Below are 23,324 nucleotides of genomic sequence, written 5' to 3'. Positions count from 1 at the left end.
GAGGGCCTTGGGCCAGCGCTCCTACTCCCCCCCCTTCCGTGAAATGCACATACAAATCAAGTGGTATAGCTGGGTTCCACCTGGCGAGCGTGTTTGATGACACTTGTTGCTCGATAAAGTCGAGAGAGCTTATTGCTTCTGTCGTCAGAGTTTTTTGTTCCCATGGGTGTTTCCCTTTCAAAAGATTGTACGGGGGGGGGCATGATTTCGGGAGGGATCAGGACAACATTGCGGAGCCATTGCAAAGACCCCACTAACTGTTGCACATTATGGAGTGTTTTAACGGTTCAACGGATTTTTATTTGAGGAGGTGTTATATAAGAACTTGTGATTCCCATTCCCAAGAAACTTACACAGGGTCCTCTTTTAATTTTTGCACTCGCAATTTCAAACCCGTTTGTCTTGAGGGTTTCTGAAATTATTGTCACCAGATGGTCTACCTGATTGCCTGATGGTGCGGCAATCAAGATATCATCCATGTATTGAATGATAGTCGCAGTCGGGTCACTGTGCCGAACCGGTGCCAGTGCTCGATCCGCTGTGATTTGACAGATAGTGGGTGAATTGATCATTCCTTGGGGCAGCACTTCCCACTGGAAGTGCAAGTTGGGGCGTTGGCTGTTTGGAAACACTACAGAAAAAGCAAACCGTTCCTTGTCCGCCTCATGCAGAGGTATTGAGAAAAAACAATCTTTAATATCAAGGACAGCACAAGGTTGTCCCTCTGGAACCATGGAGTTCATGGGCAACAATGTTTGAACGGGACCCATTGGCTGGATTTTTTTGTTTACCTCGCGCAGGTCATGGAGGAGATGAAACCCCTCGCCTGCTCGTTTGGGTATTACAAAGACTGGGGTGTTCCATGGACTAGTGGAAGGCTCTATATGACCTTGTTGTAGTTCGCGGTCAACTAACTCAGGAAGGGCATTCATTCGAGGCTTTGACAGGGGCCACTGCTCGACCCAGACTGGGTCGGATGATTTCCGTGTCAGTCTGACTGGGGGAAGTGGGTGTACGGCAGTGGCCCTCACTGTAAATTTGTCACTCTGGCTTTTAATAAGGCTAGGGCATCCCTTCCCAACAGGGGTGGGACTCCTGACATGACGTATGGGAAGAGGGTAATGGTCTTTTCTGGTCCCTTTTCTGTGTGAAGCGTGATTGCTACCAAGTGAGCACTCTTCCCAGCTCGGGTTAATCCCCCGACTCTGCCCACCGTGGAGGCGTCTTCCAATTTCCAATGTGGGGGCCAGCTCGTTTCAGGAATGACTGTAACATCTGCTCCGGTATCAATCAAAAAGGGGATACTGATGGTAGGGAATTATGGAGGGAACAAATCCCCCACACCACTGGCGGGTTGTCACACCTTACTGCCAGGGCCACCCAGGGGTCTCGTCCCCACAGGGCGGTCCCTGCTGTCCCTGGGATGGAAGCCAGGTTTGTGGGGTCGTTGGCTGGGCCATAAAGTTGGTTGCTTCCCTCAGGGGCAACGGGTTCGGGAGTGACCCCCCCTGTCTGGGGTTGGTGTAATGGGGCCGCCTGACATCCCAAGTGGGAGAGGGCTGTGTGCGGCCCAGGGGCCCCCTCCCTTTCCCGTTTCCCTGCTTTTTAAGTCTGCATTCCTTCGCGAAGTGCCCTCTCTTTCCACAGGCCCAACACGGTCCTTTAGATCGGTTTTGTGGGGGGAGCGCCATTGGCGGGTCTCCCGATTGGGGGCAATTGATCATCGCATGGCCTGGTTGGCCACATTTGGGGCATATCATCACGCTAGCCAGTGCACGAACGGCCACTTGGATTGGGGCCAGGTGTTCCTCGCTCACTACATGTTTATTCATGTCCGCGAGACTTGACCCAGGTGGCAGCGATCGCAGGATTTCCTTGGTTTTTAGATTACACTGTTGCCGCAAACAGTCTGCGACAACTGGGCCTTTTGCCTCTGAGGGCAGGGTCGAGGAATCGACTGCTGCTTGGAGGCGATCTACAAACTGTGTAAAACTCTCGCCTTCTTTTTGTTTTATTGTGGACCATGGCGATGGCTTGGCAATAACTCTAGAGGTCACGCAAATAGCCTCTCTAGCTGCACGAGTGGTTGCCATAACTTCATGGGCCCGCAGGCCCTGGGCTTGTGCTTGGGGGGTAATCATTGTTGGGTCTGTACCCATCAACCGCTGTAGACTGGAGCCGTGTAGCGGATGATCCGCTCCGGTTACTCGGGCTAACTGCCTCGCACAGTTCTCCTCCCATTCTTGTTTAAACACAATCATCCCTGCCCCATCAAAAATCAACCTACAAGTCTGTTTTATATCGAACGGGAGCAAATCATCTCCCCAAAAAACCCCATCTGTGAGGGTGGAGACCATGGCAGAATTGAGTCCTTTGTCCGTGATTGCTTTAACAATCGCTTGTATATCCTTAGGGCTTAAGGGCGAATGAACCCTCTGTCCCCCGTCCGTCACTCGGACCGGGAATGCTAGTGTGTCTGGTGGGGCCCAATCGGCACATGCAATTTGTATTTTTCTCCAATCAGTGAGAGTAATTTCTGTCCCCTTATGTCTTTCTTTTCCCGTGAGTGGTGATATTTTGGTCTTTGTATTTGCAAGCCAATTCTCCCATGCAGAGTCAGAGTCGGAGTCACGAGTCCGACTGACTGCTCACTTCCGGGTGTTGGTGGGATGTGGTCGGGCTTCGGCCCCGCCCTTTTCTTGCGTCATTGGGCGGTTCTTTCCCTTTTTGCCTGCCCCGCCTTCCGCTTGGGGAGGTGCCTGCCTTATAAGGACGGTTTTGGGGAGGGTCATTCTGATTAGCTTTCTGCCCCTCGCTCGTGATCTTTTCCCTTTTTTGGTCATGCCAATCACTCTTTTCCTTCCCATTCTCCTCCCTCTCCCCTCTGTGTGCGCTTGTTAACTCTAGCGCTCCCCCCCCCTGCTCCCGCCGGGGGCGGTCTCGCCCCGCCCTTCTTCTTGCTGCTCGGAGACATCTTGGGGCACATAAGGTGGTGGTTCAATCCGTGTGTTCTCGGCCTCGGCTTTCGCCTCAGCACCCCTGGCCTCTGCAGCCAGTTTGCCCCAAAAGGAGTTCGCCGAGGATTCTGTGGGCGAGCTGAAGATGTTAGAGTCTTTTGGACGCAGAGTGGGCGCGTCACCTTTCTGTCACCTTTCTGTCGGCTTTGAGGGTCGACGGAACCCTCCTCAGCTGGGGGGGCGTGAGGTTTGCGTAGCCGCCCCGATTCCCACCCGCGGGGCGGTTAACAGACAATCTCTGGCAGCCTTCCAGGTCTCCTGCTCGTATCTAGCTTTTTTGAGAGCCTGGACGACTTTCCCCCACGCTTTCAGATTTTTCCCACTACCAGTAGACATCGTTCCATCGCAGAAAGCGCGGGAGCATTTGTCCCACGCATCTGGGTGGAGTATATCCACCGGCTGGTCAATGACCCCCAGCTCCAAAAGTCTCGCAACTGCGAGAGTAAAATCTTTGGGCTTACAGTCAATACCCCACTGCCTATGCAGCTGTAATGCGACCTTTGCAAGAGCTTCCATCCTCTTGGCTGGTCTGGGAGCGTCCTCCCCGCCGGGCTGGTCCTGCCGCTCCGGCCGCCGTTCACCTGACTCCAGGTGAATGTTCCCGGGTTTCGGCACCACTTGTTGCCTTCACAGGCGCGCGGTGACCTGGTTCAGGAACGGCACGGCGGCCAACCCCTGGCCGCGCGGTCCATCAGCTCACAGACACCAATGTGGTGGATGGCAAATGGCCTTTATTGCTGAACGACGCGACACTATATAGCCTAGGTTTACAGTGTCACTTCCGTCTGCTTACATCATAAGCTACAAGCTGTTGGCTACCTGGAGGGGGGGGCCTATATTTCTGTACAGCGTGAGATCTTCTGGCCACCAGGCCCTACCTAGCAACACAGTGCTGGGCTGGACATGGCCACTGAACCAGCGTGAAAGAAAGTTTCCGCCTTCTGATTTGTGTCAGTTTGTTAGAATGTGTGAAGTGAAGGTTGTAAGCAGGTAAATGTCATGTAAAACTGAAAACAAGAGTCGAGCAGTGTATTAATTTGAAGAGAAGTTGGAAGAGCCTGCCACTGAACTGCTAGGTTGGCAAAGGTTTCTCTGAACTTCAGTCTGAGAAGTCAGCACCTGATGGGCAAGTTAGAAATAAGCAATGTAGTAAAAGTATTAATCTGTTGTGTCGAACTTCTGATGGTGTGGTGTGGTGCTTGATTTTCTGTGCTTATGGAATGCGGTTCTATTGAAGCAGGTAGAAATCTTGTACTGGCCATGTCATTGAAAGCCCTGGGAAGGGGTGAGGGAGGTCACATTACCGTTAGTTTCTGAACTCCCTGGAAGCCCACGAAGATGTGACCCATGTACGGAGCCGCGTGCTGATGCTATTTATAGCGTAAGCAGCTATGTCAACTCTCAGTTTTTCCCCTTTGCTTTCCTATCTTGAGTGCATTTTTCATCTCTGTCCTCAGTTCGGTTTGCCTTCCCTTTGGCAGCTCAAGAGCTGGTGGCTTTGCCAAGCCTGCTTCCCTGTTCGAGCTGCTGCTGCTGCTCCGCTCCGCCAGCAGCCACAGGAGAGGGGTGACCCACGCTCGTCGTCCCTGCCCTCTGTTGTGTATTCCTAGAAGAGCAGCTTACCCTGCGCTTGCCAGAAGATGATCCACATAGCTGGTATTTGAAGTAGATGAGGTTTTGGGGGTTGTTTGTTTTATTCTTTTAATCTGCAGCTAAGTGTTTTACTGTATCTGCAGAGAAAAACGCAGCAGAAAATGATAGCTCCTAACTCCTTGGCTAATAGGCAAATTGAATGGCTGTAGTGGTCATACAGTAGTAGGAGAGAGGGGCTAAAGAGAAATGATTCAAAGCTGCTTCAATGTGTCAGTCTCATCTTTAGGTTAGCTTCTAACTAAAATTTGCAGATTCCTGTTCTCTCCTGGGGACATCTCAGCTACTGTGTTGTTAAATTTTTAAGCCCATTAAGTAGTAGTTTGCTTTCCTCTTGCAGGTTCTGCAGTTCACGGTGATTGCAAGGCATGGATTTTTTTTATCAGGGAATCTTTTTAGGAGGTGATGTTTCTCTCCAGCTTTGCTAGTTTCAGCATCGACTGGTGTGAAAGCTTGGTTCTCTGGCCTTGCTTACTAGATCATGGGGGTATCAGCATAAAGTTTTACTGAGATGGAAGTTAGTATGGAAATACTGGGATTAGCCCAGTCCCAAAGAGTTTATTTTGCCCCTTCCAGCTTCCTCTGTTTTGGGTAAGGCTGACAGGAGTTTCCCCCTGTTGATATTTTCTTTCTGTTGCAAGTTTCTGTCTCTGCTTGTGAAGAATTTGCAGAAGGGTTAGGAATCCAGGACAAGCCGTACCACATTTGCATGTTTAAGTCAGTAATCTTGATGCTGCTCACACAAAGTAGTATCAATACAAGTCTTTTTTCCTTCCCATTTGATTGTTACTTTGTGTACACCTGGTGAAAAATCTTAGGCTGATGTGCTTGAACTGAAATGTGTTTCCTCAGGACTGTCGTTTGTTAGGGATGAACAAATTCTTGAGCTATATATACATCACAGATGGACCAAACAGCGATAGGTCACATTTTTTTCCCCTCTTTTCTTTGGGGTGTGGCTTTTTCCCTTCTTTGAATAATCTGTCAGATGACCCACGCCAAGGATTTCCAATGAAGTCTTTGTGAGAGCATCTGATAAATTTTGGTAGGAAGTCATTGGTCTTGCATTTAGACATTTTGTTTTGCTCACAGAGATTTGCAGTTCCTTCAGCAAACAGCAAAAGTGACATCTCCTTGACTGATGCAGCTTTCTTTGAGCTAAACAATACGGTTCTTTTATATTAATAAATTAATATGACAACACATGTCCTCTTTCAGTTTTATGTTTGTGGTTTGGGGCTTCCCCCCCCCACTTAAGGAATTGGACATTTTCATGTAACTTTTATTTTCCCCTCTTTCCTAAGAGTTTGCTATTATTGCTTCCTTTTTTTTTTCTTTTTTTTTTTTTCTTTTTTAAGGAACAGTATCTAAACTTGCAGGTGTCCAGCTGTGAGAGGGATGGAGAGGATAGAAGGAGAAGCTTCAGTCTGTTTACCTGCAAGTCTTCTTCCTTCTTTATGTATGGGCGAGGCTGTCATACTTCTCTGAAAGGAGGTCGAGGCTACTCCCAAATGAAATCACGTTTTCGGCTGCACTGATGTGCTGGTGCCTCCCAGGGCTGAGCGTCTTTGCTGATGCCTCTTTACATAGTGAACAAAACCATATGGACTGTGGGTTATTCCCTCTGATATCACCTGCATGCATTTAATTGTTAGTTAGAAAGTTAATTAATTAGCTGACATGCTAAGGGTGCCGATGCTTAGCAAAAGATCTGTGGTTGCAGTTAGTTCTTCCGTTAACAACTTAAAGTTGCTCGTTTGGGCTGATGGCCTAAAGTAAATTTTCCAGAGTTAAACATTTGCAGGTAGAACATCTGTGTGTGGATGAGTGATCAGCAGCTTCCTCAGCCTGTGAGTACATGGGTTTGATAGACGCAGGTGGGCGGATTGCGGAGTGGGGAGGGCGCTTTCATGCTTTCTCGGTTACTCATAAATTCCAGAGGGTATCTCAGGACAGCGCTCATGTGCTAGGCATGAGTGCTCAGGCTAAAAGAGATTGCTCTGGAGTTGAAGGAGGTTAATAGTAAAAGTGTTTGCGAAGGAATCCAGTGGGTGAACAAATCCAGTGTGTGACTTAAATACATTCTTTGCAGAAATTAAGATTACTGAACGCTTAAAAATTGTAATGCCTAAGAAGCACAAAAGGGGAGACCTCCTTGTCTGTCAAGAAAATACAAGTAACTTTATTTTTGTAATAATAATTATGTAATGCCTTGAGTTGAATTCATCAATTACTTTTATGGGAAGACTGATGCGACAGGTAGCTCTTTGGTTTTTGAGAGCCAACAACTTTATTGTTCATAATCTAAAATGTTAATGAATCTTGGATGTTCTGGTCTCAAATGCCTGGCTCTCTTGGCTGCTGTGATCAGTGTTTTAAAAAAACCAAACAACCTGCAACCCCAGAATTTTCTCTCTGCTCCGCACACTCCTATTTGCTTGCTTATTTACACTGTAAAACTTTAAAACAACAAAAGTATGGGCTTTCATTATTTACCTGGGTCACTTTTTTTCCCTTTCTGAGTGGGTGGGTGGTCTTACAGTGTCTGACAGTTGGACACAAAGTCACTTCATATTGTCTCACAAAGCCATGTATTTCACATGGCCCATAAATTGTTTTGTGACTTTCCTTATCGTAGTTCCGCTGGGGAGGGAGAATTGGCACACTAACTGGCAAAAGCAACATACATTATGCTACACGAGCTGATCTGCAAATTTGTTTGCTTTCCAATTTGCCGCTAAAGGCTGAGTCATTCATACTGTTATAACAAATACGTATTAGGTAAGTTATCGCAGCAAAACTGTTTTTCGTCTCTTGCCGTTGATAGCAGACTGTGAAGTCAAAAACAAGGGCTTTTTTTAAACTTTGACAGTATTTTAGACTCAAGTGATTGTATGAAATGCTTTTGACCTTGAATATGGCTGCACTTTATATGAAGTTGGTGGCAGCTGGTGTTTCCCCAGGCTTTCCAAAAAGTGTGACTGGTCCTCTTTTTCTTCAGCAATGTTGATGCTAAAGATTGCTTTCTTGATTTCCCTTCAGCAAAGAGAACAGGCACCCATTTCAGTACCTTATAAAGGAAACTATAGCAATAGGTTGCAGATTTATGCTTCTCTAATCGCAATACTATCTTTTTGACGAACAGACGGCAACCAAGCATGCCCTTGAAAAAAACCCTGTGTTGGCCAGAGAGACCTGGGAACTGTCCTAAACTTTTAACACTAAGTGTTTTAGCTGAGTGAAAGATATTTAGGTCATTTATATGCCTGAAGACTTTTTCATATCTGAGACTACCTCCTTGTGATGTCAGCGAGAAGTGACATGGCTCTAGTTACCAGGTCTCAATGTTTTCTTCATTCTGAATGAGCTTTAGCAGCTGTTTCACACAGATGTTGAGCAACAATTAATGTCAGGGTTTAATTTACATGTACTTCTCAGCAAAACCCCCTAAATTAAAACTTCCCTGTTATTAGGAACGCTGTTGCAGGACTGGACCTGGATCTCCTTTCAGCACTGTTTATGCTCCATGAGAGCTTGGATGGGGTGTACGTGGGACTTTTTTCAAGAGGGTTGGCTTTCAGTGGAAACCAAATATCTTCCTCTTCAGCCCAGCTTCACTTTTGTTCCTTTTTTCTCCCTAAGAAAGGAAATTACAGAACCCTTATTACATTATTTGGTCTCTAACTCACTGTTTTGATTTTTGTGGGTTTTTCTTCCTGCAGCAAAACTCCTAAGTAATGACTGCCAAATATTAGGTCACATTACTTGATACATGTAGTATGTTTACATAATGTGAGACCTATAAGGATGACTACGCTATGATTATAGTACAGGCATTGAGAAGCTGAAGTGCCTAATCTCAAAAATATAAGTATATTTGAATTTTGTAGCTTTGAGTACTTTCCATACAGTGTAGTTGTTTCCATCTCATGTGAATGAAGTTTGGCTTAACTTTTAGGGGTTTTTTTAATGACCTCTTGGTCGTTAATGCAACTTCTGGCAAATACTGTGTTCTGATTTCTGCCTAGAACGAGCTACCAAAGAATTGCGGCTTCCTTTAGTAGACTATATATGGAAATAAAGATTTTTGAACCAAAAGATCGCTGTCTGTGAACTTGAGTCTGGAAAAGAAGTATTCTTACCATAAGGAGAAGTGCATGCTACTTAATTATGCGCAAGACATTTTTCTTCTCATGTATTTCATTCAAGGGAGGGAAATCTGAATGATTAGTCACAACATGGGAGCAGCCCCACCTTCCATACTTTAATTAACAGTGTTCCTGTCGGTGTGTCTTATGCTTTTGTTGTAGACATCTGGGATCAAAACCACTTCTTCTGGGATCTAAACCACTTTTTAACTATAAAGGAAACACAGATAAAATTATTTTCCCCTTATTTCTATCTTAATTTTTCTGTTGCTTATATATGAATTACTTAGGAATTAATACAGATAAACCATAGACTTCTTCCCACACACAGAGATAAAATTAATTATCGTGTTTGATTCTTTGACTCTAGGCTATGGTGGCTTGTTATCCAGGCAATGGAACAGGATATGTGCGCCATGTTGATAACCCAAATGGAGACGGAAGATGTGTTACGTGTATATATTATCTTAATAAAGACTGGGATGCCAAGGTATGCAATAATTTCTTCCTATATAACTTTTTTTTTTTTTAAACCTGTACTTCCTAGTGCACCTTTGCTACAGGTCTTTGTGTCCTTATTTCTGTGCCTTAGTTGCATTCTTACATTATGTTAACTGTGAGGTTGAAGGAAAGTTGCATGTTTTTCGTGTACGTTTCTTACAAGTATCTGCTATTGTCCAAAGTTTCATAAACACCTAATTAGTCAATTTCGCGTACATTATTTGTATGGTGAACACCCATATACATACACAAAGAGTAAATAAAGATTATTTGAAAGATAGCTGCTTTTAGTTTATTTCTCCTTTTATTCATGTTGAATCTTGAGTTTACTGTTTGTGCAACTAGATTACTTAAGTTGCTTCTAAAGAGAAAGATGCTGTAGCTTGGGAGCAGTTTCAAATAAGCCAAGTGTTATAGTTACTGCTGTATCAGTATAGTTCAAGGCAGCACAAGTCTCTGTATCGTTGTAGATACAGGGTGTAAAATAGTTAAGGATTTATAATACAGTTCAAGTGGTCTAAGAATTTACTACCAGTGACGTGAAATTCTCCATAGATATAGTGACTATGATAAAGTAACTTTTAAATAAGGATTTTTCTAACGGTTCAGTGGCATTAGCTAGATTTAAAGAATGGACCTAGCTAACTGGCTGTATTGAAAGCATGAGAGAGTAATGCAAAGATAGCTTTGTTTATTTCTTGATTGCTGTGCAGCTAGCTATGGAGAAGTTTATTCTCATTGTATATGAAAAAGAAAAGATAAAACTACTAATACTTCTGTTGTAGTTAGGAAGTTGCGTGTGAATTGAGTGCACCAGATACAGATAACGCAAGTTGTAGCTTGAGGGCTTTTTTTTTTTTTCCTTGGGTTTTTTTTCATTTCTTTTCTTTTCTTGAGTGCTGTCTGTTTCTTCTGAGAGCTGGATGAGACAAGGAAACTGATAACATACTCAAAATTGGTAGATTGGAAAGCTGAGTCAGAAATTGATGCAGTTCAAGCTCTCTGTTTCTGACTTGCTTTTTGAAATGTCAAATTTGATCCTTCAATTAGAAAATAAATTACTAGCCTTATTTGCCGTGATAGCATCTTTGTATATAAGTGTGCTAGATGGGCAGAACATCTTAAAAGGTACCTTTGGGGCATTTTTGGATTATTTATGGTTTCTCTCCTGGAAAAAAAAGAATACATACCAGAGTGTCAAAGTCAAGCAAATTGCATTTTTGCAATAGCTGAAAAATTTACTAGCTGAATATTTGATTTATGAACAAAGGTATTGCATTTCCTGCAAAATCTATTTTAAATTACAAATTAATATGTTACGAGGTGTATTGGTTAGCAAAGAAAGAAGCTCAGATTTTCTTTAGGAAAACAAGTTGATTTGAATTATCACTTCTCATTCGCTGATTTAGATCACAATTAAAAAAAACAGTCATTTATATCAACTTACCTTGTTAGTACTTGCACAGTTACAACTTTCCCATGAGGGCCTACAGTGGCTATCTATAGTTAAATCTAACTACATCAATGCCATCACTAGGAAGAAGGTTATATGACTTAAAAATAATTAACCCCACCTACTTGTGCTGTTCTCTAGGCATGCATATTCAAAGCCTGGAAGAGATCTACATTGACCAACAGTAATAAAAATTCAAACTTTAGTTTGAAGCTTCCTAGTCTTTCCTAATCTTCATTACAGAAACATGATAAACTTGTGCTGCTGTTAAATAAAACAATCTCGTTAATGGGGAAGGGTGAAACTTGGATGTGAAATACAATGTTTTATCTGCTAGCGTATTTTTAGCCACCTGTGTAACATCAGTCGGTCTTGTCTGTTTTTTCAAGTAGGTAATGCGGCTAAAAAACCAACCGATCTAAACCCACAGCTGTTTACTTAAATGTGAATGGAGGTTTAATATTTGGAAGCAGTCAGAAATTACTTATTGAAAAATGTGTGAAACACTTTGTTAAATGTATCAACAGAAAAGCCGTAGATTCATAATTTCTGTAGTATCTGATAAAGGCTTTTGTTTTGGTTCCAAGTGTCTGAAATATTTTCAAATGCTATATTTGGTGAGACATTGTTTTCAAGCACTGGTTTTAAATACTTAATTTGTAGGTAAGTGGAGGCATCCTTCGGATATTTCCAGAAGGTAAAGCCCAATTCGCTGATATTGAACCCAAATTCGATAGACTGCTATTCTTCTGGTCTGATCGCCGCAACCCTCATGAAGTACAGCCAGCATTTGCTACAAGGTAGGACTAATGGACTCCATATATTGCATGATGCTTTTTTAATCAAGACATGAGCAAATCTTAATAAGAAATAAGTGAAACTGTGAATTATGACCTGATCCCAGGTCTTTCCACATACACTTTGAGTTGCATTGTGACAAGACTGTTCTTTTCTGCTGATTCATTAGGCTTTCGCTGTGCTTCTGAGTTGGTACTAATGTCTGATCCCTTATTTAGGAGAAGACATCCTCTTGGGTAGGCAGGAGGGGGGACTGGAAACGCCAGAAGTTTCTGATAGTGTACTTGGCAGAACTGGGTAGCAGCACAGAGAGCCATAAGCAGACCCCACCTTAGCCAAGGGGCGCTGTCTTCATTACTTCTCTGTAATGACTTTACACTCTCCTCCTTTCCCTTTGTCCTGACACCTTCCTGTGTTACTGGAAGATTGACCAGGTACTGCAGCCTTTACCTCCCCTCTTGTTGGGAGGGAGGTGTTAGAAAATAGTGGTATTCAAACTTGCGGTAAACCACAATTTAGTTTGGGAATTGGGAGAGGTCTGTGGGGCAGAAACCACCAATGATGGACCAATCTTTTCTTTCTCTGGGGTGGTAGAGGAGTTGCCCCCAGTCTGAGTCACAGGGGGAATTTGGTGTCTCCTTTGTCCCTCAGTGTAGGGCAGTGGATGATGCTAAAGGTACTCGCATTCATTGCCCCCACATCTTGAGTGGCGTTTCCACACAGAGTTAATAGGTAAATGGTTGAGTTGTTGATCCAGATTTCCTGTTGCCCATGTTGCAACAGGTTTGGATGGCAGGAGCACTGAACATTGACTGGAGCTGTGAGATAACACAAGTACTTTTGCAAGAAGTAACTTGAAACTGCCATTGGCGCATCCTCTTGGAGCCTTTCAAGAGGCTGTACCGCTCTCCCCTCCCCCTTTATGCTCCAAGCAGGGTCAGGGAGCGAAATGCCATTTACTGAAGTTCCTTAAAGTCTTCTCTTAGTATCTGGCATTTCATATTTAAATCCTCTGCGGGCAGTGGAAAACCAGAGGAGCTGTGTAAGAAGGGGTGGTTAACTTTCCCTTATGGCGAATGTCCAAATGAAGAGGTTCTTGCAGCGTGACTCAGTAGTAGACTTAAGTAAAGTAAAAGATGAGGTCACAGGGCAAGGTGATGCAGACAGCGTTACAGGTTCTTGGCAAGAACCCTAGTAGCAGCTCATTGGGGAAAAAGAAGGGTAAACTTACAGCATCAATGTCACTCTTTCAGTGACTGTTCAGACAATACCTACTAATGAAAAAAAAAAGACATGCTTGCTTTGTGCTTTATGAAATCTTTCTTCTGTCAGACTGCACAAGTATCACCTTGTTTAGGTTGTGTTTTATGTCAAGTGCCTCACTGTTTTGTTTTCTTCGTAGTTCAGGAGTTCTTTTTCCATCCGTTTCCCTAGGTACGCAATAACAGTGTGGTATTTTGATGCAGATGAAAGAGCACGAGCTAAAGTAAAATATCTAACAGGTAATCTCTTGTTAGTATCTTCTGTGTTCTTTTTTTTTCTGAAAAAATAGCTAAGCCATCCAGCCTCGTTTCCTTGGCCCACCCTGTGCACAAAAAGCGGGAGAAAAGCGGAGTCAGGTTTTATAGGGAAGGTGACCCACTGATTTTGATGCTAGACAGTGACTTGGGAAATCCAGGTCAGTGCCTTGTCCTGCTGACGCTTCCTCTGAGACCTGAGGCTGCTCAGTATTTTTATATGGGGGATGCAGCTTCTCCCTAGTCTTGTCTCCCTAATAGGTGTCGGAGGGTAAACACACCAGAGACTGGGGCACTGCAGAACCGAGAGCCCTGGAAATAGTTTTGATCAAATATAGTGATTCAGCAAGTGAATACAACTTAACTTGATCAGAGTCTCTATATTGGAAAAACAGAAGTCTAAAATTAAAATCTGGCATCGGAGAATGGAGTTACTTCCTCCATTTCCAATTCCACATATCTAGCATCTGTTTTCCTTTACTGGCTTCTCCCTCAAGAGGAAGTTGATCTAATTTTCCTGTTCAAATTAGCATTATGAGGAGAAATAGCCTAGGACTTCTGTCATGCTTGTAATTGCCATCACGATTTTGTGTTTGTTACAGCAGTTTAAAAATAAACCAAAATCAGGTATACCACTAAGCACACACATCCACAGGGCCAGTTTATCCACAGTTTTGTCCAGAGCTCTGAAACCGATGATGCTGAAGACGTGTGCCGGTCATTTACGAATGAGGTTTCCATTCATTTGCTGTTCATCGTCTGAAGCTCATAACTCGCCCCAGAGCTATCCAGTGGCTGCCAGAGCTGCAGTTCAGTTCAGCCCCCCTTGGTGCAGCTGGGGAATTGATGCATTTCGGGAGCAGTAAGAGCAGCGGCTCCGGCCAGGCTCGCAGAGAAACAGTCGGTCCGTCAGTCCGACTGGGCTGTCCCGCTGCTGGCTTCGCAGGCAGTGGGAATGCGGGATAACGCCCGCCTGGTCCCGCAGGAAGCCTGTGTCTGTCTGTAAGCCGGGATTCGTGTCCCACGCGTGGGACTGCGCAGCCCCTGCAGCCAGCCTGGCCGGACCAGAGCTGTTCCGCTGGGCTCTGCGCAGCTGCTGCCCTCAGAGTGCAGGGATGTGAGTGGGTGGGCTTGTGTGCTGCTCCCCCCCAGCCCCCCTCCCTCTCCAGGGTCCCCATAAACTGCAGGTACTTAAGGAAGGAAAGAAGGCTGAGTTGGAGGGGTTGTTTAAATTTCAGTAGCAGTTTGCCCTGTTACTTATTTTCATTATTTTATTGTTGTGATTTCATTTTCATTTGCACTTAAAATTGCGTTATTCCTTGCTCTGTATCTGCAGCAAGAACTGTGCAAGATGCTCTTTATTTTCTACTGACAATAAAATGTAAGATTTTAGAATAAAATGTCATAAAATAGGAAACTATTAATTTTTTGCTCAGTGTCAGTCTAACTAAAGCCATGCAGAGTATGTGTGAATTTGTCTTGAATATGAGGTACCACATCTGTTAATATTTTGATGGTCAAACTTTTATTCGAGGGTACCTGAGGTTATGTAGGTAAATTTTTAGAAAAAAGGACAGAAGAGGTATGGGTTGGTTGGTGGCTTTGTTTACTTTTTAGCAGTGAGTCAAATGGAATGTTGCATTTTAAAACTCCCTCAGAGTTTCTTTACAGAGGTAAATACCCAGAAATTCTGGATATTCCGATACAGCATAATGGGCAATATTCTCAGATTCTCAGTTGATCATTCTTAAAGCTTACCTTTATAAAGGCTGAGATGATGAGCTTCAGAACTGCATGCGTGATGTGAAGCATGCAGTCATCTACTTGGGCAGCCAAATACATGCCTGTTTTTGCAGATGATCAGTAACCACAGCTCGTTAATCTTAGTCAGCACAGGATACAGAGCATGCATACAAAAATATCTATACTGCTAGATCATACGTACTAGACAATCTCTGAAGTACTCTCTTAGAACTAACCTGAAAAGCAGCATAGCAATTCTGTGGATTGTACTTTGATAAATACTGAAAAATAATTCTGACTTCCTTCTCGTATTTCTGCAGGTGAAAAAGGTGTGAGGGTTGAACTTAATAAACCTTCTGACTCAGTTGGGAAAGACGTTTTATAAGCCTTTGATTTAGCAACTCCCCTTGCTGTTCTCCCTGATAAATCTTGATGCTATCTATTAACTTTTGAATGTGAATAACAAGATAAAGGAAAATCAACAACAAACCAACATTTTAATAAAGAAGCAAACAGTGTTTCAATGTTGCATCAAATAGAAGGTTCTTTGACTGCTGAAGCATTGTACTATGTGATTGTGACTCCAGGCCTGTGACTGCTTATGTGAAGAAGATAAGCAATCAGTAAGAAACAGCATATGCATCTGGACATAAATAAGTGCCCTACATAGAATTTGCCCATCCTTATATTTTGCCAGACCTGTCATCCAGCTGAATCCAGTTCATCTCTCCCTTTTTTTATATGGTAAAAGTTTGAATTTTGGGTAATTTTTGTATGACCAGGTACAGTTTATCAAAATTGAGTCTTAAAAAAAAAAAAAAAAAAAAAAAGAAAAACTGAAAAAAAAAAAAGAAAAAAATTTACAGTATTCTCCAAAATAACATGGATCTATTTTTGTAAAACTGTTCATACTGTTCTCCTCTGCCATGAAAGACCTAATTTAAAGTAAGGGTTGCCAGTAACTGATAATCACTTTAATTTCTTTACACCTTAAGTCAGAAAAGGAGCACTTTAATTACCAGCTAAAGACCTGATTGTTTTATATCATATCTCACACTAATCTTAACTTTTAAAGATTGCTGCTGTATTGTTTTTTTTGACTATGTCCTCTTGAACCTTATTAACAGAAGCAAATCAGTATCTCGCTATTAGTAACATTCAGTTTGTGGTTTTGTATGTTGAGTCCACAGAGGGGAAGTTTCTGTCTCTTCTTTGGGTTTTTTTTTTGTTTGGTTTTTTGTTTTAGGGGTTTTTTGTTTGTTTGTTTTCTTGGGTTTTTTTAAGTGACTGGCACTAAGTGAACTTGACACTATCGGTTGCTATCATTGGCTTTGGGGACCTGGTAAATACCATCAAGTTACAAGAATATACAAGGGCTTTCCTAGGCTATTAGAGGTACCCAGAACCTCCTTATGTACTTGACAGAAATTTTTGAGCATTCTCCCTTTTCTAAAGAATACTTGCCACCCCCCTTTCCTTTGTGTGTAAGTTAATAGAATATCTAAAATTAACTTTTTTTTTATTATTTTCAAATGTTGATGTCCCATGCAGTCTGTAAGTTGACGCCTTGATCTGTTATATAGTATCAAGGAGATGGTCAGCACACTGAAGCTGAAGTGCATCACTGTAGGCTCCTTGTGCAACACATCTTTAGGTTTTCACTGTGCTGAAGGATTTCCCCAAAGAGGCACTGCCCTTTGATCAGTACTGAGGTATATATTTAGTAAGAAATCATTTACTTTCTTTTACATTGTTTTCATTTTATCACGGAGAGGGGACATCACAGAATAAAAGTGAGATGTGCAGAAACTTTGATATTCTTATTTTTAAGAAATTGATGTTTTGGACAGTGATTTTTTTTCTTCTTTTTTTTTTTTTTTTTTTTTTTCCCTGAGCTTTAAAAGCTTAAGAAAACAAAAGCAAACTATGTTCATATTTACAGGAGTTTGTGTTGATCAGCTTCCCTGCTGCAGTTTTCTATCTGTCCCTTACTTCCTTACTTAGCCAAAACAATGTGAGTGTACAGAAATATTTCTGTATGTATTACAACTTGTGACAATTTTAACATCTGTATAGTTTGTATTCAATTAGAGACCTTTTCTATGGAAAGCTCAGTAATTTTTTATTAAAAAGATTACTATTGTTCATGTAAAACATGAAAAAGCTAATTGTTTAGTAACAAACTGACAGAAGGGGGGAAAATTCAGTATTGGTATATCATTTAGGAGAACCAACAGAATTCCCAGTTTTGTTTTGATTTTGCTTTTCCTTTTTTTTTTTTAGTAAGTTCTTGCCCTTTACAGTTCTCTTCCTCTTTCCTCTTTTCTTCCCAGAAAAACAGACAGGATACCTTTACTGTAAGTGCCTCTGCCAACCTGGCCAAGGAGTGCAAATCTTCATTACTGTCTGATCTGCAGTGCATTTAGGCTACCAGTGAAACAAGCAAAAAAGCCACCTCTTCTACTTCATCTTCTTTAGTACTGCTTTAACGGAGGTTTGGTTGGTTTTGTTCTAGAAATGTAAGCATAAGCCTTTAAACTCATCTTAGCCCCTCTGTAATTCAAACTTTTGCAGTTCCACGGCGTATCAAATTCTAATCACACTGTAGGTTTGTGCTTGCCAGACAGGTTTAAAAAGTGCTTATTTTTTCACTCCATGTAAGTCGTTACAATAGGGTCAACAAATCAGGTCAGCCATTTCTTCCATGTCCTTTAGGAACCATTCATTTCACGTCGGTTGAATATTCAGTCTTGAGCATCACCAAGCAGGTCCTTGTTTTAAAACTATTTTTTAAACTGTCTTATGATCTGTATGTGTCTAGTCCTGGTTAAAGATAAAGCTTCATAATGCTATTTTTATTCATGATGTTAGCTGGCTGTGAAATACGAGACCTTTATCTATAGCAGGCAAAGAAATTCAGGATTCGTTTACAGGTTGCCTATAAAGTTGTGTAATTTGAAAAGCAGTGTTCATTATGAAAGAGCTCTCAAGTTGCTTGTAAAGCTAATCTAATTAAAAAAGATGATGTATAAAGGTTCTTGAAAACGATGTGGTTGTTTGTAATCTTTGTAACTTTTAAAACTGCTCTGTAGCCAACTAATTTATAAATGCCCCCTGGTAAAAGGGGCATGTGGTTTGTGTGGGTGGGGTGGATTTTTTTGGATTTGGGTGGTTTTTTTTTTATCAGAGCTATTTCTGCTCTGGAGTAGGATCTGGTTTGGGTTTGGGCTTTTTTGTGTCTTTTTTTTTTTTTTTTTTTTTTAAATTGAGACTCCCTACAGTTGCCTGGGTGTGATCATTTTCATGATTACTTTCTCCCTCAAAAACATCACCAAGTTTAGGCTGGCTGAAGAGTGATGATGGACATAGAGGCAGCTCTGGTTTTTTCACCACTGTGACAGGTATGTGAGGTGGAAAATGAAAGTCTTTTTCAAACAGGATTTGTAAAGTCTAACAGTAGCTCTTCAGTTTTACATGGCTCCCAATGAATTATGAGCCCTTTGAAGATGGCAGAAAAATGGTAGAGTCTACAGATGCCAACCCATACAAGGTGCCACACAATTTCCATAATCTTTTTGATGAGCTTGGTAATGACTGTATGGTTATCAAGGGAACATCTGGCTGGCTGTGCTCCTGTCATTGCTATAACTCTTGTGAAGCTCCCGCTGCGTTGCTTGCTGTCTTGTGCTGGTTCAGGAGGAATTACCTGGATCTCCGGATTAGTCTGCCAGCCTTAGTGCACCTTTCATGGAGCTTGGGTACTTGTGGTGCTCAGTTCTGCTCTGAGGTGATGGTTCTTGCCACTGTGTGAGGCTGAAACCTAAGTGCAGCAGCACTGCGCTGATCCCAAAGTGCTTTGAGGCTTTTTCCCTGCTTCTTACATGTTCTCTTGAAATAGCCTCTTCCCTGTCTTTGTTTTACATGGAACAAGGAAGCAGCCTTTCTAGCACTTGTAACCCTCCTGTGTAGACCTGATTTTTTATTTTTATTTTTTAATTATCACATTGTTGAGCGTGATATGCAGGGGAATTGTTTTGCATAGTAAAGGCAAATACTGCACCAGGGAAAGATGAAGTCTGTCTTGGGTGTTTCTCGAAAGAAAGAGGCTTGCAAATCTGAGGGGAAGCTGGCTGACAGCCTCTGTCTTAAATAAAACATCTGGTTGTGCTGACCATTTGAAGGTCAGGAGTGGAAAGATCACATTGCTAAGTCATCCTGCTAAGTATAATCAGACTGGAAAGTACCATTTCTGTGCTTGCTGAATGCTTTAAAGAGGAGGGGAGGAAAAAAAAAATTGTGCTGTGACAATAGCAAGCTTAGAGTCTCGAAACCCTGGAAGCCTAGAGTGTGTACCCTGCCTGCAGGCATGCAGATACACAGCTGCACACGCTTGCAAATACCTAGTGGGAATTTATGAGTACCGAGCAGCAAAGACTTTGAAGAAGTTCAAGGGACTTAACTGGATTTGGATGTCATCAGCTTTTTTTTTTTTTTTTTTTTTTTTTTTTTAATTGATGTGGTGGTGTATGGAGCTGCAGAAACTTGGGTCTCCCATCATCAGCTTTCATACAAAATACCCAGCTTTTCTGTGAATGTAAAGTAAAGCTTGAATGCAAAGCAATTACTGCAAATGCACTGAAGTCTGTGCTGTTACACTGCTGCAGGAGCTGTGTTCACTTTGGAAGGTCTGCTAAATCCAAGTTGCCTGACCCTGTCTGGTGGGGGCGGACAGCAGCTGACAGAAGCAGGTTCAAGGTCCTCTGTCCTGCCAGACAAAACCAGTTCCAGCGAATTTGCTCTCTTGACTTTTGCTACCACTTAGTGCCATCAATCTTTTCCCCAAATCTTTGAAGTTGAGTGAATATACAGCACATTTATCCCTTTCCGAAATGGGGAGGGGAAAGCCCACAGCTTCCAAACGGATGAGCCAGGGACTGAGTTGGCCCTAAAATTGAAAGGGCAGGGCAGATGAGATGCAAGACACCGACCCACTGGGGATAGACTCAAGTCCTTAGCAGGACTGGGAGGAGTTGAACAGAAGCGGTGAAGTAGGATGGGAAGAGGCTGATGGCCAAGAGACCAAGATAAAACACGTATAGGACACACAGGATGTGCCAAGTAAAAATCCATCGTAGGTGTCTGCTTTGGGGAGGAACACGAAGTGTGAGGAGGAAGAATACACAATGTGTTTGCCTCAGGAAAGACAGTTGATGCATCCTGCCCATCCTTTCTCTTCATGGATGCGTGTTGCAAAATAGCCTTATTTTTACCTCTGAAGATGAGACGTTCCTAACTTTTTGCTTGAGCGAGGAGTTGGTTTCCTTGTCTGTCTTCCAGCTGTAATTCGTTGGACTTTGGGGATTTTTCCCCCCCCTTCTTAATAAATATGTAGCCTGGGATTAAACTTCTCTTGGCAATGGTTTATGGGTTCTTTTGGGGAATTTACTGTAACTACCTTACATATAACATGGTGATAAATGCTGAAAAGGTGACTGGCTCTTTTAGCCTATAAACCCAGTACCAGCACCTTCACATGGCTAAAAGTTTGCAGGGCATGCCTGGCATCAGGGTGGGGAGGGATGTAAAGCACACGGATGGACCAACAACCTGTCAGTGTCACACACAGCTGACAGGCTATTTCAGGGCAGTGTCTAAACCAGAAACCCATTATTTCTTTCAAATGCTGTTGGAGATGGGAAGTAAAATTTCATCTCTATAAATATTCGCCGTGTGGATCCAGTGCTCCTTGTGGGCCTGTCAGTGTGGTTTGCTAGGGTGGAACCGGTTCCTGACCTGGGCTCGTTTCAAGGACTGGTGTGGTTCAATTTTATTTTTGCTTTTAAATAAAAGAAGAATCTGGAATAACTAAAATGCAGAGATTTGACTCCTACTCCCAATCGGGAAGCTTAGTATCTAAATACTGTATTGGGTTGTGAGCTAGTATTTCACTGCCTGAAGAAAGCAAGGGTCAAACAAAAAGTCAAGCAAAGAAACGAGCAGAACTATCTTAAGGCAGGTCACTTAAGTTGTAAATGTATCCTTCTTACATTATTGTATGTAAGCAAGATTTGTAAAGCTATTAATAAAGATTGCATTATAGCAGAAGACATGATTGCAGCTCTGTCCTGGTTTCATCTGGGATAGAGTTAATTTTCTTTTTAGTAGCTGGTGCAGTGTTGTTAGAACAAGGAAACTAGAATTTTGGAGCTTGATTAATTGCTGTTGCAATCTTGGAAAGTTTTTCCATACAGTGATGATGGGAATGAACGTGTCAAAAAACCCCACCAAACCGCTAGCTAGCAACAAACTAGCTACCACCACCCCTAAACCTGAAAAGGAGAGTCTTGGCTGTTGGTGAGTGCAGCATTCAGTTACTGGAACTGAAAGATATTTCAGAAGAACTCTTTTTTTATTTGAGCACTTGGCAGCCTCTTTGGACATCAATGAGAAAATATTTCTCTAAGGAAAATGTGACTGTGAACACTAATGTTTGGCAATCAGGACCATGGGTAATAACAGAATCTGTTTTCTGAGATTGGAGTCCAGTTGATGATGTTCCTGAAGCAAAGAGCAAGGTTTGAGCTGTCACACTGGGCATGTTTATTTTCCCTTCGCTTCCCCTTCCCCAGCCACGACATAACAGTAAGTGATATGGTGCGGGGCATGTGTTCTGCAGTCATATTTTAATGAACAAGCAAAAGCTGTGTTAACTCTGTGGTCCTAAATTTTTGTTATATGTTAAACTTTTCAATGGGATGTAGGTAGCAACTTCTAAACTACTTTGCTTACTTTTATTTTTCCCCACCTGCACTATGACAAGTTTAGGGTTTTTTTTTTTTTTAAAAAAAACCACCTTTAAAATAGCACAAATAGGAAATGCATGTAGTTAACAGTTGCTGCAACTTTATAAACCATGCAATGTTATGCAATGACATAACCAGGGAGCGCATGTATTTTACGGTAAAAATTAGGCTTCTGAAGCCAGGAAAACAGCAGGATGCAGGGGGTGCTGTGTGGTCCTTGTTGTGGGAGAGGCAGGGGTGCGGGAGCACTGCAGGCACAGGGATGCGGGAGTGCTGCCAGCCTGCTTCCAGGGCCAGCGGGGAGCAAGGGCGAGTGGCTGGGTCCCCCTGGTGCCATCACCAGGATAAGACGTCTGTCCGGGCAGAAAAACGTGTCGTTGGTGTCCCGGAGATGACAAAGAGACAAATCGCTCTATTTTAGGTGGAGGATGTTGTGCTGCACAAAGAAAAGTTATTTGAACTTGTAGCTATCAAAGGATGTGTGTTTTGGTTGGTTGGGAGGCTTTTTTTGCTATTGAGTACGATGGTGTAAGCTCTTGTTTAGATGCTCGTGAGGCAGGTTTATGTGTAACTAAACATCTACCAGTGCAGGGATGGAGCAGGTGAGGTGAGAGGTGGTTGGGTACACCTCCAGGGCTTGTCATGGGTTTGCAAATTTTCTCTTTTCCTTGTGCGAGAATGCACTGAGAGCGACAGCTCTGCTACTGCCCTGCCTGGCACCTTCCCCTGCCATTCCTGCTCCTCTCCTGCCCCTTGCTAACCCCACGCGTTCGTGCCCTGCCAGGCTGCCTTGGCTCCCCCAGTGCTGTCAGCCCGCTTTGGTGCTACACCCTGGTGTGAGCATTGGATTAAATTATAAAATACTTGGCTCAAGAAAATGTTTGGAATTCTTGCTCCGAGGCAAAGGCTGGCAGCAGCCCGGTGCCTGCCTTTCCAGGTGGGATGCTGCTACCTGAGCCCTTGGCTGAGAGTTGCAAGAAATGCCTGGAGGGGAGCAGCCAAGCAAGCCATGGCCAGCGTGGTGGCCTCTGGCTGCTGCCGCCTGCCCTGAGCTGGTGCTGCTTGGCAGAAGCTCAGTGTGACAAGCTGCTGACTGTCTCGGGGAAGCAAACTGATCTTGAATTGCTGAGGGTGCTCCTCCTCTTTTGGCAGGGGTGAGGGGATTATACATGACACAGCTGAACCGTGGCAGCTCATGGGACGTGCCCTTCAGCAGGCCCGAGTCAGTGTAATTAACCACGCTAGCACCACCCGGGAGCAGCTTCACGCCAGGCTTGGGTAGTTTTTCTGTTGAAGAAAGAAAAGGGAAAGATGCAAGGAGACTGGAAACCAGTGCAGGATTCACAAACAGGACACCTCCTTGTCAGTCTCCTGAAAATGGTATCACTTTGACACAAATCCACAGCCACAGGTGAAAATACACTCGGGGCTGGGCCAGACCAGTCATTTAACAACTCGGAGCTGGGTGAGGATGCTTGTCCAACAGCAGAGGCCTCCAACCCCTCTCCCCGAAGAAGTTAAGGCAGTGTTGCCCTCAGGACCTGCTGCAGGGTGGGCACGGGCTGGCCGTGACCCAATGCGTGGCTCTGGTGCTGAGGGTGCAGAGCGGTGCTGTGCTGCGGGAGTGCCCCGCTGCAGGGAGGGACATGGGAAAGGGAACATCCCTGGGGCCTGTAAAGGGATTAAGAGGAAGG

General features: G+C 43.3%; 1 protein-coding gene across 6 annotated transcripts in view; it reads left to right on the top strand.

Moving 5' to 3' along the window:
• Positions 1-21,663, top strand: part of EGLN1 (egl-9 family hypoxia inducible factor 1) — a 47,060-nt gene extending 25,397 nt beyond the window's left edge. Inside the window, exons 2-6 of one of the 6 annotated variants that reach the window (XR_013928362.1) lie at positions 9,186-9,305; positions 11,433-11,569; positions 13,002-13,069; positions 15,148-15,450; positions 17,161-21,663. Coding sequence is in view for 3 of the 6 variants with exons in the window: in XM_080388887.1 (XP_080245013.1) it covers positions 9,186-9,305; positions 11,433-11,569; positions 13,002-13,069; positions 15,148-15,212 (390 nt within the window). In the remaining 3 variants the exon portion in view is untranslated. Of the gene's footprint in view, positions 1-9,185; positions 9,306-11,432; positions 11,570-13,001; positions 13,070-15,147 lie in introns of all 6 variants that reach the window. The other 5 variants (XR_013928363.1, XR_013928364.1, XM_080388887.1 and 2 more) reach the window with 5 other exon arrangements.
• The last annotated feature ends 1,661 nt before the right edge of the window (positions 21,664-23,324 follow it).

This window comes from Falco punctatus (genome assembly GCF_963210335.1).
Source record: "Falco punctatus genome assembly, chromosome: 5".
NCBI classification, from domain to species: Eukaryota; Metazoa; Chordata; class Aves; order Falconiformes; family Falconidae; genus Falco; species Falco punctatus.
The sequence above is the reverse complement of the archived record's forward strand: the minus strand, read 5'-3'. Positions and strand labels throughout refer to the sequence as shown.